Source organism: Loxodonta africana, chromosome 14 (genome assembly GCF_030014295.1).
Source record: "Loxodonta africana isolate mLoxAfr1 chromosome 14, mLoxAfr1.hap2, whole genome shotgun sequence".
NCBI lineage: Eukaryota > Metazoa > Chordata > Mammalia > Proboscidea > Elephantidae > Loxodonta > Loxodonta africana.
The window spans coordinates 57,068,105-57,085,835 of record NC_087355.1 but is presented as its reverse complement, the minus strand read 5'-3'; the positions used below and the strand labels follow the sequence as shown (position 1 = coordinate 57,085,835).

Here is a 17,731-nt window from a genome sequence, read left to right as displayed (position 1 = left end):
AAAGCACTGCTGTACAGCAGGCTATGGCCTGGCGTACAATGAAGTGTTGGTTTGGAATGGATAGAAAGTTGGGCAATGTTCAGCTCTAACAACATACAATTGAACTGCGCATGCGCCCAACAGAAATTACGACTCCGACTTCACTGTTATGACACTGACACCAACTTCATTGTAGACCAGGCCTATAGCATGATCTTACTCGCTGTTTCATACCATAAGAAGCATCAGTTGTTAATCTGAAGCCAAGCTGCTCAAGTTTCTCTAACTGTAACACCTGCACTGCTTACACCCCCAACAATATGTCTAGCAAAAGAAGTCATGCCAAAGGCCCCCAAAACAGTTAAGTGGGGAAAACAGAGTCTTTTTAACAAAGGGTGCTGGCATAACTGGATATCCATCTGCAAAAAAATGAAAGAAGACCCATACCTCACTCCATGCACAAAAACTAACTCAAAATGGATCAAAGACCTAAATATAAAATCTAAAATGATAAAGATCATGGAAGAAAAAATAGGGACAACGTTAGGAGCCCTAATGCATGGCATAAACAGTATAGAAAACATTATAAAGAATGTAGAAGAAAAACTAGATAACTGGGAGCTCCTAAAAATCAAACACTTATGCTCATACAAAGACTTCACCAAAAGAGTAAGAAGACTACTTACAGACTGGGAAAAAGTTTTTAGCTATGACATTTCTGATCAGCGCCTAATCTCTAAAATCTACATAATACTGCAAAAACTCAACTACAAAAAGACAAATACCCCAATTAAAAAATGGGCAAAAGATATGAATAGACACTTCATTAAAGAAGACATTCAGGTAGCTAACAGATATATAAGGAAATGTTCATGATCATTAGCCATTAGAGAAATGCAAATCAAAACTACAATGAGATTTCATCTCACTCCAACAAGGCTGGCATTAATCCAAAAAACACAAAATAATCAATGTTGGAGAGGCTGTGGACAGATTGGAACACTTCTGCACTGCTGGTGGGAATGTCAAATGGTACAACCACTTTGGAAATCGATTTGGCGCTTCCTTGAAAACCTAGAAATAGAACTACCATACGATCCAGCAATCCCACTCCCTGGAATATATCCTAGAGAAATAAGAGCCTTTACATGAACAGATATTTGCACACCCATGTTTATTGTGGCACTGTTTACAATAGCAAAAACATGAAAGCAACCAAGGTGCCCATCGATGGATGAATGGGTAAATAAATTATGGTATATTCACACAAGGGAATACTACGCATAGATAAAGAACAGTGAGGAATCTGTGAAACATTTCAGAACATGGAGGAACCTGGAAGGCATTATGCTGAGTGAAATTAGTCAGTTGCAAAAGGACAAATATTGTATAAGACCACTATTATAAGAACTTGAGAAATAGTTTAAACTGAGAAGAAAACATTCTTTTGTGGTTACGAGAGGGAGGAGGGAGGGTGGATGGGAGGGGGGTATTCACTAATTAGAAAGTAGATAAGAACTACTTTAGGTGAAGGGAAAGACAGCACACAATACAGGGGAAGTCAGCACAATTGGACTAAACCAAAAGCAGTTTCCTGAATAAACTGAATGCTTCAAAGGCCAGCGTAGCAGGGGCAGGGGTCTGGGGACCATGGTTTCAGGGGATATCTAAGTCAATTGGCATAATAAGATCTATTAACAAAACATTCTGCATCCCACTTTGAAGAGCGGCGTCTGGGGTCTTAAACACTAGCAAACAGCCATCTAAGATGCATCAATTGGTCTCAACCCACCTGGATCAAAGGAGAATGAAGAACACCAAAGACACAAGGTGATTACGAGCCCAAGAGACAAAAAGGGCCACATGAAACGGCAACTACATCATCCTGAGACCAGAAGAGTTAGATGGTGACTGGCTACAACCGACGACTGTCCTGACAGGGAACACAACAGAGAACCCCTGAGGGAGCAGGAGAGCAGTGGGATGCAGACCCCAAATTCTCATAAAAAGACCAGACATAATGGTCTGACTAAGACTAGAAGGACCCTGGCGGTCATGGCCCCCAGATCTTCTGTTGCCCCAGGACAGAAACCATTCCTGAAGCCAACTCTTCAGACATGGATTGGACTGGACAATGGGTTGGAGAGGGATGCTGGTGAGGAGTGAGCTTCTTGGATCAGGTGGACACTTGAGACTATGTTGGCATCTCCTGCCTGGAGGGGAGATGAGAGGGTGGAGGGGATTAGAAGCTGGCGAAAAGGACACGAAAAGAGAGAGTGGAGGGAGAGAGCAGGTTGTCTCATCAGGGGGAGAGTAGTTGGGAGTGTGTAGCAAGGTGTATGTGGGTGTTTGTGTGAGAGACTGACTTGATTTGTAAACTTTCACTTAAAGCACAATAAAAATTATTAAAAAAAAAAGCAGTCATGCCACCGAAAGCTCTAATCCAAAAAAGAAGGTGAGGAAGGCTCTAGACATGGATGTAAAGATAAAGATCATTAAGGCCTATGATTATCAAGATTATCATTAAGATTATCAAGATATCATTATCATTATGATTATCATTAAGGCCTATGATTAGCAAGAAAGTCAATGAAATAGCACATGAAGGACTGTCTCATTTGACTGAACAATCATTAAGGACAAGAATAGGATTTTGCAGGCAATTAAAGGAATAATTGGCGTAAAATCAACAATTTCAATAAAGAAAAAGCAAGGGTCAATTCACGAGCTGCAGAAGCTGTTGATGATTTGTACAGAAGGCCAAATCCAGAAGAGGGTTCCTATGAGTTTACCGATGAGTCAAATGAAGAGCACACAGCCTTTTCGGAAACCTGAAGGAACAGCAAAGAGAAGACTGCCGCGAGCACTTTAACACCAGCAAGGTCTGGTTTCATGGCTTCAAACGCACATAATGTGCATATAACTGGAGAAGCAGGAAGCCCCAGTGCTGAAGCTGCTGAAAAATTCAAGGATAACCTCGACAGGATAATACAAGACAAAGACTATCTACCAGAGCAGATTTTCAACATGGACAAAACAGGCTTGTTTTGAAAAAGGATTCCAGAATGGACCTACATGATTTATTTTTTTAATGTATGTATATATGCATTAAAATATATCTGTAAAAGTTTCTTAATTTTGAAAACTCATCAGGGATTTATAATTTCTAATTTTCATTACGTAAGTATTTTTAACCAGTTTTAAATAAAACCCAGCCCTAAATATACATGATGATTAACATATTTTAGATCGAGATTTTTAAAATGTGCTTAATAACTTTCTTAAAGATGAACATACATTTTTTTCTAGTGTTATTTTAATATTGTTTGTGTTTGTAATGTTTTTAACCTTCAAAGACAAATAAAGATTCGATTCATTAAGATACTGATAATAAAAGGCAATAATAATGACAATTAAAAAAAAAGAAAAAGAGGTATTCGACTTACCTTACAACCAACTTATGACGAAGTCGTTGGAACAGAACCCATCGTAAGTCGGGGGCTAACTACATCAAAAAGCCTATTTTCCTTATTCCAACATCATTTAATGCTTTTACTATTTAAAACATTAGTCCCTTTCCACTATTTTTTGCTAGAGATTCTCAGTAGTAAACGTATAATTTGAGAGAGCAAGGAATGTAAAGAAGTTTAAAACATGTTAAAGGCTACTCTTCTTTCAAAGTATCGAAGTTAAATAATTCAGCTATCTTGCTTATGTACCATCCTGTGAGTATACATCACTAGAAATCGATAAGAAATATTTTCTTTTGAAATACACTTTTCCTTTCTGCATGTGTGCTTTATACAGTTTTGCTCTGTATGATATGCTTTGTCAGAGTTGCTCTGATTTCAATTGTTTGCAATACATTTATGTGTACCTTGGAATATATGTTGTTGCTGATGTGAGAGGTAACTAGAGAAACAGTCAAGGCATAGGAAAGAAAAGGGGTCTTGGCATTTTATATTTTTCAGGATATGTAATATTAAAATAACACAAGAAAAACTGTATGTTAGTCTTTTTAAAAAGTTATTAAGCATACTTTAAAAATCTTGATGGATCTAAAATATGTTAGTTATCATGTATATTTTAAAATTTGAAATACATAATGAAAATTATAAATTATAAAGGTCCTGGTGAATTTTCAAAATTGAGAAATTTTGAATTTATTTCATGTGTTTGAAATTGGGAATAAATATCACAACACTAGTGAATAGCAAACACAAGATCTTTTCCTCCAGCTTAAGAATTATGGGGTTTTGTTATTGTTGTTTTTCTGATGATTAAATGGCTTTACAGTGTTAAGCCAGGAAATTGGCTTGAAAACTTGGCAGAAAAAGTAGAGAAGAAAAAAGAGACATTCTTAATTAAACACATATCTCAACTTTAATAAATGTGTAAAGTTAAAAAAAACCTAAGAAAATGAGATACTCGTAAAGTAAACAAGTTAACAACGAAGATTTAATCATTCAGACAGAGAAGGTGTTAAGAAACCACAAGACCAAGAAAAAATAAGTAAATTAATTTAAAAATATGAATAAGGACTGAATTAAAAGGAAAAAGCCACCAAACTTGAATCAAGGTCATGTCCTACAGAGAATAGTATTTGTAGAAATGCAACTCAAAATATAAAAAATATATATTGCAAGAAAAAAACAAAACAAAACCCGTTGCTGTCGAGTCGATCCCGACTCATAGCGATCCTATAGCACAGGGTAGAACTGCCTTATAAGAGTTTCCAAGGAGCGCTTGGCGGATTTGAACTGCGACCTTTAGGGTTAGTAGCCATAGCACTTAACCACTACACCACCTGTGTTTCCATTGCAAGAGAAAGGAAAGCTTTATTTAAAAAAAAATGAATTCCAAAAAAATTCCTGAATTTTATCATCTATGAAAAGTGAAAAGAGTTTTCTTAGTTAATAGACTGAGACAGTAAATAACACATCTTTTATATAATAAATTATTTTTTAAAAATTAAAAAAGAAAACATACGGTTAGTGGCTTAGTCATCTAGTGCTGCTATAACAGAAATACCACAAGTGGATGGCTTTAATAAAGAGAAATTTATTTTCTCACAGTCTAGTAGGTTACAAGTCCAAATTCAGGGCATTAGCTCCAGGGGAAGGCTTTCTCTCTCTGTTGACACTGGAGGAAGGTCCTCCTTGTCAATCTTCCCCTGGACTAGGAGCTCCTCTGCACAGGAACCCCAGATCCAAAGGATATGCTCTGTTCCCAGTGCTTGTTTCTTGGTGGATGAGGTCCCCAACTCTCTGCCTGCTTCCCTTTCCTTTTATCTCTTGAAAAATAAAAGGTGGTGCAGGTCACACCCCAGGGAAACTCCCTTTAGATTGGATCAGGGATGTGACCTGAGCAAGGGTGTTACATCCCACCCTAATTCTCTTTAGCCACAGGCAGAGATTATGATTTATAACATGTAGAAAAATCACAAAATGGAGGACAACCACACAATACTGGGAATCATGGCCTAACCAAGTTGACATCTATTTTGGGGGGACACAATTCAATCCATGACAGTTAGCTATATAATCCTGCTTGCCGCTAAGAAGTGGGCTTGATAGTTTCAACCCTGGAATATTTCTAGTATGCTTTTTCAATTTTTAAAAATGTTTTCTTTTTTTCTCAACAGAATTTATGCTAAAAAATAAACACACACAAACTAACAAAACCCAAAACAAAGCAACACAATAGTTCTTGATAGGAAATAATTATATATATATATATATATATATCTCCTGAAAATTATGGACAGATTAGTATTTAGAAAGATACAAAATTGAAAGAGCAATTTTCAAGCATGTGAAGAGAAAAATGAATACTGTGATTACTGTGATAAATGAATACTGTTGTAAATAAGCTAATATCTTTTTATAACAAAGTAAACATGAAAATTAGAAGAAAACTGCAGCTCAATTTTTTGAATTTAAAAAAAAAATCTGTCACATTTGACAACATTTCAACAAGATCAGGGAACATTATTTATCATACACGGCAGAAAGAACTTGGTGACAAAGGTGGCTGAGGTAGGAGACCTAAACTAACACTGCCCCAGTTTATGTTGTCAACGATTCTCACCTGGACTAATCTGTCCTGTTCTCAAATTCATGTTCCCAAGTGAATTCTATAAAGCTTAAATCTGGCAGTGAACTTCAAATGAAAGCAGACACCTAGTAGAAATCAGAGACGTGGCTGAACAGGTTGTGTGTAGATTCTTGCTCTAGATACACGTTCTGTTAGAACAAATTAAGGTCATCCTGTTTTTTATTCCTTGTAGCAACTCTTATTTTCTTTTTTGAGTGATAATGAGCACTCAGTTATACCAAAGCTAATGTGTTCATTGCAAATCCGGGTTAAAAGACAGTTCTGACTTTTTGACAATTTTGATTAAGCACCAGGAGCCCGAACACTCGAAGCGGGTTGGGGGAGGGCTTTGTAGGCTTTTTAAAGCAAGCAACGTAACATTTATGTACCACAGTTTCCTTATCTATAAAATGGAAATAATATGTTGTTGGGTGCTGTGGAGTCAATTCTGACTCATAGCAACCCCATGTGACAGAGTAGAACTGCCCCACAGAGTTTTCTTTACAGAAGCAGATCACCAGGTCTTTCTCCCCCAGAGCCATTGGGTGGGTTTGAACTGCCAACTTTTCAGTTAGCAGCTGAGCACTTAACTGTTTGCACCACCAGAGATCCTTGGAAATAATATTAGCCCTGCCTGTTTTACGGGGATGGTGCACAGTGGGTTAAGAGCTCAGGCTGCTAACCAGAAGGTCCACAGTTTGAATCCACCAGCTGCTCCTTGGAAACCTTACATGGTAATTCTACTCTGTCCTATACAGTTGCTACGAGTTGGAATCGACTAGACAGCAACTGGTTTGTTTGTTTATTTTCACTTTACAGGGATGTTATGAAACTTTTAAGTAAGATGAGAATTTATGTTAAGGGTTTTTATAAATTATGCAATGCAGAGCAAATTCAAATTATTTCCTGTTGTAAGTAATATTGATTTACAGTTGGGGGGTCACGATTCCACTCCTGGTAGGCACAAGTCAAATATAGCCTAGAGTTAGGTCAGTCACAAGTGTACATCCTGTCCCTGCCTGACTCTGAGGCCTCATCTCCTCATGGTACTCCTACCACTGTCCAGTCATGCTGGTATTCTTTCTGTTCCTTTTACAAACTAAACTCATTTCCACCTCCAGACCTTTCACTTGCACCTTCTCTACCTGGTTAACTATTCTTCCAGATTCTTGTATGGCTGGCTTCTCATCATTTGGGTTTCAACTCATGATACCTTCTTGGGGATGCCCCATCATTATCCAAGTTGCACTACCGTCACACCTGCCTCCAGTCACATTTGATCTCATTCCTCTATTGTTCTCTTTTTAACACTTGTTACCGGAAATTCTTATTCTTTTTTACTTGCTCAGTGACCACCGTGTGAGGGCACTGTGACCTCTTGAGGAAGGACTTGAATGACTAAGCAGTCTGTTTACTAAGCCAGATAGGACTGCCAATGCTTGGATAACAGTCAAGAAATGCAGAGTGACCTTGTCAAATGAGAGAAATGATCAGCTGAGACCTGAATTTTCAGAACAAGGAAGGATAAGAAAACAAACGTGAGGAAGAAAAACACACTAAACAGACTTAGGATTAACAGCATTTTTTGTTTGTTTTTTGCTGTTAAGTGTAGGAAGTTATAGTTGGCTTAGTATGTCAGCAAACATAACAATTTGGAAAAAAGAATTTCTTGTTCTTGTTTGTCTGTATCCTGAAACCTGAATCCTATGAAAGAATAGATTGAAGTAGTCTGGGAGACATGATAATGACAATTTTCTACATTATGCATCTGGATAAGTAATATCCTTGTACAAGTCAAATTCAACATGTACATATCCTTCAGATCACTTATTTGCCTATAATTTCTATTCTATTACACATGAAATGTTATTTTTAAAAAATCCTCTCCCTTACATAGTCCCATCCTCCAAAGCAAAATCGCGAAGGAAGTCACATTTATCTTTAGCATTCTCCCACTTCTTCTTTCAGAAACTCTTTCTTTACTCTTGAGACCTTTAATCCTTATCTACCCACTGTGACCTATCTGCCCACAACTCTCTCTCCAAGGCCCTGCATTCAGCTGTCAGCAGACCTCTAGTTGGCGTTTCTTCTAAATTCCAATTTAGAATTGCACATAACCCTACTGTGACGCTTAAAGAAATGTATCAGTGTAACTGTCCATTTATGAGTCTGCCTCTCTCATTAGACTCTACTGTATTACTAAAGTTTTCCCAGGACTTATTACAGAATATAGTAGGCATTCAATAAATGTTTTCATTTTATATTTTTCTATGGTATTAACTCATTTTACCATTGTGCAGCTGTTAGTTTATTATTTTTAATGTCAACACAGCTGGGATTAGGGTCATTTTTTAATATGTATTTGTTTTAAAAAAAATCTTGTCCTTTTTTTAGAAAAAAAAGTATAAAAGTGATGGGGGAAGAGGGCTTTGCTCTATATGACTGTTCTCTCAATTCTCCATTTAACTGGAAGGAAAGCACAGTGAAGAAAATCTCAAATGATAGATGATTCTATATATGTTGCTCTCTTCTTCCGATTAGCCGAATGGGTCACCTTAATAGAGAAGCCATACTATAGACTTCCTTCTTCAAGCACAGACTCTGGAACCAGGGTCTTGGGTTTCAATCCTGGCTCTGCCATATGCTTAGTTTGTTTGGTCATGGGCAAGTTTCTTAATCTTTCTTGGTTTTCTCACCTGTAAAATGGGAGTAATAACTATACCTAAAATACAGCGTTGATCTGAGGATATAGTCAACAAATATTTATTGAGGGCAGGCTACGTACAAGGCACTGCTCTTGGCATTATGGATAGAGTATGAAAAAGAAAAAAAGACAAAATTCCTTCTTATGAAGTTTGCATTCCAGTAGTTTGAAAAGATCCTTGGGTGGCACAAAGGGTTTGTTCTCTACTACCATTCTAAAGGTTGGAGATTTGAACCCATCCAGTGAGTGGCACCATGGAATAAAGGCCTAGCAATCTGCTTCTATAAAAGACTACAGCCAAGAAAATTCTATGGAGCAGTTCTGTTCTGCAACACGGGGGGTTGCCATGAGTCGGAACTGACTTGATGGCAATGAGTAAGCACGATAAATACACATACATATACATGTTAGACAATGATAAGTGCCAAGGAGAAAAAATAAAGCAAAGAGGGATATAAACCGTTGAGGTGCTGTAGTGTTTGAAGTTTTAGGTAGCGTAGAGAGGGCAGGTTTCACAGAAAAGGCAAATTGAGTGAAAACCTGAGTAAAAGAAGTGAGTGAGCTGCCCTGTTGATCTCTGTGGGAAAAGCCTTTGGGTAGAGAGAACAGTAATTACAAAGACCTTGAGACAGAAGCATGTTTGGTGTGTTTGAGGGACAGTAAAAGGTCAGTGTAGCTTGAGAGGGATGAACGAAGGGGGGACAGTAGGAAGGAGGAATTGTAGAAAATAAGGTGTGTACTTGAGGTGGAAGTACGATTAGATAGGGCCTTATGGGCCATGATTACGACTTTGGCTTCTACTCTGAGATGGTACCCATTGAAGAAGTTTGGGCTAAGGAGTGACACAATCAGATTCGTGTTTTAACGGTATTCTTCCAGCTGCCTTAATGGAAACAGACTGGTGTGGAGGACAGAGAGCATGGGAAGAGGCAGGGGACCAGTTAGGAGGCTATTGCCATAATGCAATAGAAAGATGGTGGTGGTTGGGACCTAGGAGGAAGCAGTGCAGGTGGTGATGGTGAGAGCTGAATGGATTCTGGACATATTTTAAGAGTAAAAAGGATCTCCTGGCTGCTTAGCTGAAGGGTGGGGCAGAAAAAGGAGAGTCTAGAATTACACTAATGGCTAATATTGGTTATTGTGGGATTAATATACAAAAGTGAGTTAACATGTTAATGAGTTGGTATGTGTGAAGCACTTAGTATAGTACTTAAAATCAAGTAAGCCCTATATAACTGTTTGCTCTTATTAATATTAAATTAAGATGGAGTCATGGATCGAATTGGGTCTCCCCAAAATATGTGTCAACTTGATTAGGCTATGATTCCCAGTATTGTGTGGTGATCCTCCATTTTGTGACTGATGTAATTTTTCTATGTGCTGTAAATCCTAATCTCTGCCTGCGGTTAATGAGGCAAGATTAGATTATGATAAAGAGGATTAGGGTGGGATGTAACATCCTTACTCAGGTCACATCCCTTATCCAATGTAAAGGGAGTTTCCCTGGGGTGTGGCTTGTATCACCTTTTATCTTACAAGCGATAAAAGGAAAGGAAAGCAAGCAGAGAGTTGGGGACCTCATAACACCAAGAAAGCGGCACCAGGAGCAGAGTGCATCCTTTGGACACAGGCTCCCTGCACCTGAGAAGCTCCTCAACCAGGGAAGGATTGAGGACAAGGACCTTCCTCTAGAGCTGACAGAGAAAGAAAGCCTTCCTCTGGAGCTGATGCCCTGAATTTGGGCTTGTAACCTACTAGACTGTGAGAAAATAAATTTCACTTTGTTAAAGCCATCCACCCGTGGTATTTTTGTTATAGCAACACCAGATGCCTAAGACAATGACCATGGAAGCTGCAGACAAGAAATCAAACGATGCATTGCATTGGGCAAATATGCTGCAAAAGACCTCTTTAAGGTGTTAAAAAAGCAAAGATGTCACTTTGAGGACTAAGGTGCACCTGACCCAACCCATGGTGTCTTCAATTACTTCATGTGCATGCGAACGCTGGAAAATGAATAAGAAGACAGAAGAAAAATTGGTTCATTTGAATTATAGTGTTTTGCAAAAAATACTGTATATACCATGGACTGCCAGAAGAATGAACAATTCTGTCTTAGAAGAAGTACAACCAGAATACTCCTTAAAAGTGAGGGTGGAGAGACTTCATCTCACATACTTTGGACATGTTATTGGGAGGGACCAGTCCCTGGAGAAGGACATCATTCTTGGTAAAGCGGAGGGTCAAGGAAAAAGAGGAAGATCTTCAACAAGTTGGACTGACACAGTGGCTGCAACAATGGGCTCAAACATAGCAACAACTATGAGGATGGAACAGGACCAGACAGTGTTTCATTCTGTTGTACATGGGGTCCCTATGAGTCGGAACCTCCTCGATGGCACCTAACAACAACAACATGCAGTGGTACCTATATTCTCCTATGGAATTCATTTTTCATTGGCAAAGTGTAAGATAAAATGCTGAAAATATTTGAAGTTCACCTTATGGCAGGAAAAGGGTCCTGACTCTGAAAGGGGCTATGTGACTATCCCATTGGGTTCACTGTGGCTAAGAGCTACAGCTGCTAATCAAAAAGTTGGCACTTTGAATCCACCAGGCTCTCCTCTGAGACTCTACGGGGCAGTTCTACTTTGTCCTATAGGGTCACTATGAGTTGGAATCGACTCAACGGCAGCAGGTTTGGTTTTTTGGTTTTTCCCCTTCATGAATTTCTGGAATCAGGGAGTAGGGCTCTCCCACAATTTCCATTGTGACTTGTAGTTCTTTTCTCCAGTGGGCATTAGCTTATATCCATAACTCTCTTTTCATTAGAGGTAAAGGCCCTATTAAAAAGTACATTCATGTGTAAATTCTATTTCAGTTCCAATCTTTATTTATAACAGGTTTTGGTAAATAAATAACATTCGGGACCCAACAAATAGATGATAAAGTAAGGTTTGATTGCTTCAACCAAGAAAGTAAAACAAACAAATGCATGAACCCTAATTGCTGGCAATTAGCCTGACCGTGTTTTCCCTCTGAAAGTGAGGAGTTAGACAAAACTCTGTCACAGATTTCCAAGTTGGAAAGTAACTGGGCTAAAGCCGATCTTACTGTGCTATCCGATAAGTCTGCACCTTGTTCTGAGAATTATGTTGATACAAAATCCACTGCTTAACGTGCTTATGTTATTTTTTTTTTTTAACCAAAGACTCCCTGTAATTTGCAGGCTGACTTGTCTCTTAAATAGAAGGAAAAAAAGATAGGAAAAGAATTGAGGAATCTAGGTAACCTCTTCTATTTGTAATGCCATGGAGGTACTCTGGGCTGGGGCTCTGCTCATTCAATAAAGGATACAAGCTCTCAGGGATCCGCTTGCATTCAGCATTGGAATTCAGAATAGCTGGGAGTCTGATATGTAGACGCTTCTGTGAAGATAGTTTTCAAACTTCTCCTTTTATTTCAGTCACTTAGTTAAGGGGTCATATCGTTATTTTCAACGATGACTAAATATGCAGAATTTACTCTCTTTGTTGTTGTTCGTTAGCTGTGTGGAGTTGGGCCCTCAATTCATGGCAACCCACCCCATGCACAACAGAGCAAAATGCTGTCCAGTCCTGCACCATCCCCATGATGGTTGTGAGCCAGACCATTAGGATCCACAGAGTTTTCACTGGCTGATTTTTGGAAGTAGGTCACCAGGCCTTTCTTCCTAGTCAGTCTTAGTCTGAAAATTGCACTGAAACCTGTTCAGCATCATAGCAACACACAAGCCTCCACCGACAGATGGGTGGTGGCTGTGTATGAGGGTCATTGGCTGGGAATCGAACCTGGGTCTCCCGCATGACGGGAGAATTCTACAACTGAACCACCACTGCTTCTCCTTTTCTCCTCTCCCTCACTTTCTGGTCACACATAAGCCTGTCTAATGTTTTGTTTAATACTGATCCTTAAAATTTATAACTAAACAGTACTTCGTGGTTTATAAAGTACTCTCATATACATTGCATATTCAATATTTTTACTGGCTTGATTTTTTTCTTTTATCAAATTATCCTACCAATCCTGTGACAAGAAAATTATTCATATTATTTCTATCCTTTAAATGCAGAATTTTAAGCTCTGAAAATAATTATCAGACTGCTAATTCCATATCGTTTTAAGGAGAAGACAACAGTTTTCAGTTTAAAATACTTATCCTCTTTTTGTTTTATTACGGTTGAATGCTGGTAATTAAATTACTAATACAGTTCTCTAAGTATTTTCCAGAGGTGTTCAGCCAAGACAGTTGCCCGCAAAACAGATAGAAGAACAAGAATGCAAGGGAGACAGGGAGGAGGAAAGTACTGGGGAAAGGCTCCTAGTGAGGAAAGTAGTGAGGCCATAAATAAGCCACATTAAAAAAAAAAATAATTCTCAAAGTTTGGATGTGAAATACACAGCCTTTAGCATATCATACAAATAATAGACTTATATGTATTTTATTACTGCCTTATTTCATCAAATCTACAAGATGTACCATAAAAAACAAACAAAAAAATAAGATGTACCATAAAGAAAGAAAAAAACTGCCAAATAAATTATGATGTACCATTGATCAAAAGAAGTTTTCAGATTTCCCAATGTGAAAATGTGAAAAAAAGTGCACTTCAGAATCAAGGAAATACAGTACTGGTAACTACAGAGGGTAGGGAAATTCTCAAAATCAGTCATCATATAAAATTTAGACAATCAGTAAGCATTTATTAAGTGCCTGTAAACGAGTACAAAGAAGCAAAAGGCATAATGTAAGAAAAGAGACTTAAGTGCTACATATGAAATATTAATTGCTATCTTTCAAGTTCACAGTTATGACCCCTGTTGAAGAAAACAGATCCACTTGGGACAAAAGAGTGTGCAGGTGCCAAGAGGATACGCAGTAGAGGAGGGAGGAGAGTACAGAGGAGCAAGCTGGGGGCGGGGAGCCGGGGGCGGGGGCAGGATGACTTGGAGGAGAGGGAGGAAGAGCGTGAGGAGCGATGGAATTTAACCAGGAGTTTCATTTAAATTCAAAAGTGTTCTAAATCCTGTCCACACCAGATCTATTTTCTAAAATATAATTGTTAGCCTGTATTTAAAAAAAAAAAAACTGAAATAATACTTTAAAATATCAGTTTTGAAAAACGGCTTTATACATTTTTTGTAACATATACAGTTTTATGACTAACACTGAAATTTTTTCTACTGTAGCATATTTTTTAAATTCTAAAGATTGAAAACTAGACCATTTTGATATCTCTCAAATTTAAACTTAACATAATTGAGCAAATATTTGGCACTGCTTAGAAACTGAATTTTGTTAGAACAGGTTATTGGCCTCCTTGATGACTAAAAAGTTGTAGAATTCGTGATTAAGATTAAAAAGTTGTTTAGGCTGAAACCGATCATCTGAATGTTTTTACTTAGGAATTTTGCATATATTATGATTATCATCATAGCATCTGTGTGCTGAACTGGAAAAATGAAATTAGATTACTGATCTCTAATTAAAAACATTTTTGTTTATGCAATGGGAATTTCATAAATAAACTGTCTTATAATGTGAAATAATTGCTTTTTCAATTGCCCAGATAGAAGGAAAGATACTCAACCTTTTAGCTGTGCATTACGCTCATCAATTTATTACTAATTTAGAAGAGATAATATCCTGCAATGTCATTAAGCTTCATGACTAAGTGGTAAATTATATCATACATTCTGAGGTTGTTGTCACATAGTTGCTTGCGATTGAGGAAAAACTAACCTAGTAATGGTAATTACTTCTGTTGAAAGGCAAAACTATAAATAAATAATAATCCAGAGCAATTACATTTTTAAAAGTCAATAATGAATTCCATCTGCTGCATGCCATTAAAAATCAAAGAGGTTACTTACATGCCTCAGTTCTTTTTATAACTTTATTCCTTCCATTTAAAAGTACAGGTCGATCCATCAATAATAAAGTTATTTTGGCTTGTTAGCCCAAAACTTAAAAAAAAGGAAAAAAACCGATCTATTTTTCTGGTTATTTCTCTGGAGTCTACAGAACTTAAAGTAATAAAACTGTAAAGGAAAATGGACATTTCAGCAGAGTATTAAGGGGACAATTAAAAGAGCCTTAAGGAAATGCGTTACCAGTCCTTCAAACCTAGAGCACAGTGGTGATAAAAGCAGGAATGTGAGATTCGATTACTATCATTACCCCAGTTATGCACGATTTTTCAGTTAAGGGCAAAATAAGGCTAGAGAGAAATCTTATTGACAAATGATATCCTGTGAATGAACCAAAAAAACCACAAAACTTCACTAATGACTTGTTACAAATGGCCGTTGGTCACAAAATCAAAATTACTGGAAACAGACTCAAAATTACTCTATCTAAATCTATTTCAGGGGTGGCTCCTTACAGAGTCACGGCAGCAGCACCTGCTACAAATCATAGAGAAGTAACGTACATGCACATAAAGTCTTTTTTATATTTAGATTTAGTAGTTTGACAGTTCATACCTTTCCCACCTCCCTCACCAAACATTCCCTTCCTGGAGATGGAAGACAACAGATCCAGATAGCTACTCGGTGGGGTTTTGAAAATATAAAGTAAGCCCTATAAAGCCTGCCTAAATGGCTTTCCACAAGGACTTGTTTACATGCTGAGAGTATTTCCACATACCTTTACGTGGGCAGAACATTTCTGAGGTCCTCCCTTCAAACTCTACTCAGCCTGCAATATGCTGCTCTCAGGAAGAGGAGACTGGGAATTTTGGTTGATGTGTTTCCTCGGGTAAGACAACACTTCCTTTCTGGGTGAGTGCCCTCTCCCCCGCCTGGTCCCTGACCCCTGGTGGCAGTGTGTGAGATTCAGATTTCTGTTTCTGCACCCAGGAAACCCACCATACTTTCGGTGCAACTGTGAACTTGCTCTTGGCTCACTGAACATTTTGGAAAGAATGTCAGAATACTCAGCATAATATGTTACTAAACTGACTCTCCAAAGTCTACCATGGAGCGAGATAACAGAATTCAGCATCTAACTCCTGTAGGATTTCTTATCGCAGAGTAAATCTATGGCATGGCCACCTCTAACAAACCTCTGTTGTGCAGTCCTAATAGCACCCGCAGGCTGTGGATCTGATAAACTGGGTTCAAATCAGGCTGGTTTTGTACCTTCGCAAATATTTAAATGCTGCCAGTTCATTATCAAAGAGCCCTGGTGGTGCGTGGTTAAGCACTCAGCTGCCACCTGAAGGGCTGGCAGCTCAAACCCACCAGTGGCTCCTCAGGAGAAAGATGTGGCAATCTGCTTCCATAAAGATTCCAGCCTTGGGGGCAATTCTCTTTTGTCCTATAGGGTCACTAGGAATCAGAACGAACGCAGAGCGAAGGGTTTGGTTTGGTTTTAGTGAACTGTTAATATAAATTTGGTTTTCCCCCAGAACCTTCAAATGCATCATCACAATATAATACATTCTACTTTGCATTATAGTTATTTCTTTTTTGTCTCCTTTTCCTTATTGGGACAAGGAGAGAGTTCCCCCTAACAGCTGTCACAGCGCTGAACACTTAGGAATTGAGTGAAGGCATAAGAGTAAATAACTCTGCCAGTCCTACTCGGCCCCCTCTTAATCCACCGTCCCTTTTAGCCCTGTGGAGGGAAATGGCTCTGTTTACAGCCTGGCTCTCTTGGAGGCCCTGTTCATGTCCTTGAACCCCAGAATACTGGAGAAGATTTTGGTGGATGCTTTTCTTTTATTCTTCCCTCTCAACACATTTTCATGAGTTTCTTCAAAGGCAACTCACTGAGATATAAACGTCTTGTTATGCTGTACTTTACTTGGGGGCAGGGATCGCAATCACTGGGTAAAGAAAAATCAACTCGGCACAAAAAGGTTCCTGTAAGTCCAAGAACTATTGGATGAAAAATAGGTGGGCTTCACGGACAAGTTAAAAAAGATACTACAATTCATCAAAAACTGTGTAGCAAACTTACTATATTGTCATAAACTGACAATGGTCATAAAGAAAAGAGAATCCACATTACACCAGTTCATAACTATGATGTTCTAAGTAATAGTGATAATATCAAGATTTTGGCATGAAATACAGAGATTATGGCTTTTGCCAAATTCTGGCAGTTTCATAGTATGCTATGAAATACAACTAATAAGTACAAGACCAAGCCAACATTTTTTTAGAAGAAAATGGGATAAACTGGCAATAGGATTCATTCCAAAATGAAAATTTTTGATGTCAAATCTTCTCTATAGTGAAACCCTCATGGCTCAGTGGTTAAGAGCTTAGCTACTAACCAAAACGTCAGCAGTTTAAATCCACCAGCCGTTCCTTGGAAACCCTATGGGACAGTTCTATTGTGTCCTATAGGGTCACTACGAGTCAGACTTAACTGCAACGAGTTTTGAATCTTCTCTATAAGGAGCTCTCGTGGCTCAACGGTTAAGCACTCTGCTGCTAACCAAATGGCTGGTGGTTTGAACCCACCCAGTGGCTCAACATGAGAAAGGCCTGGCAATCTGTTTCCATAAAGATTAACCCACCTATTGCCATCAAGTGGATTCCAAATCATAGTGACCCTATAGGGCACAGCAACCCAATAGGGCTTCCAAGGTTGTAAATCTTTACAGAAGCAGACTGCCAGTTCTTTTTCCCATGGAGTGGCTGGTGGGTTGAACACCACTGTACCACCAGGGCTCCTTCCATAAAGATTACAGCCTAGAGAACCCTATGGGGCAGTTCTATTCTGTCACATAGGGTCACTCTAAGTCAAAAATTGACTCAATGGCACCCAACAACAACCATCTTTTCTACGGCACTACTTTTGTATCCACTGTTGTTGTTAGGTCCCGTGGAGTTGGCCTCGACTTAGGGTGACCGAATGCACAACTGGATGAAATGCTGCCCAATACTGCACCTTCCCCG

The 17,731-nt window shown here is 38.5% G+C and overlaps 1 protein-coding gene across 1 annotated transcript in view; it reads right to left on the bottom strand.

Moving 5' to 3' along the window:
- The window catches only part of OXR1 (oxidation resistance 1), a 149,280-nt gene extending 133,779 nt beyond the window's left edge, over window positions 1-15,501 (bottom strand). The window contains exon 1 of the mRNA XM_064267998.1: window positions 15,468-15,501. Coding sequence (XP_064124068.1) covers window positions 15,468-15,486 — 19 coding nt within the window. The 5' untranslated portion in view covers window positions 15,487-15,501. The remainder of the gene's footprint in view (window positions 1-15,467) is intronic.
- Window positions 15,502-17,731: the final 2,230 nt, after the last annotated feature.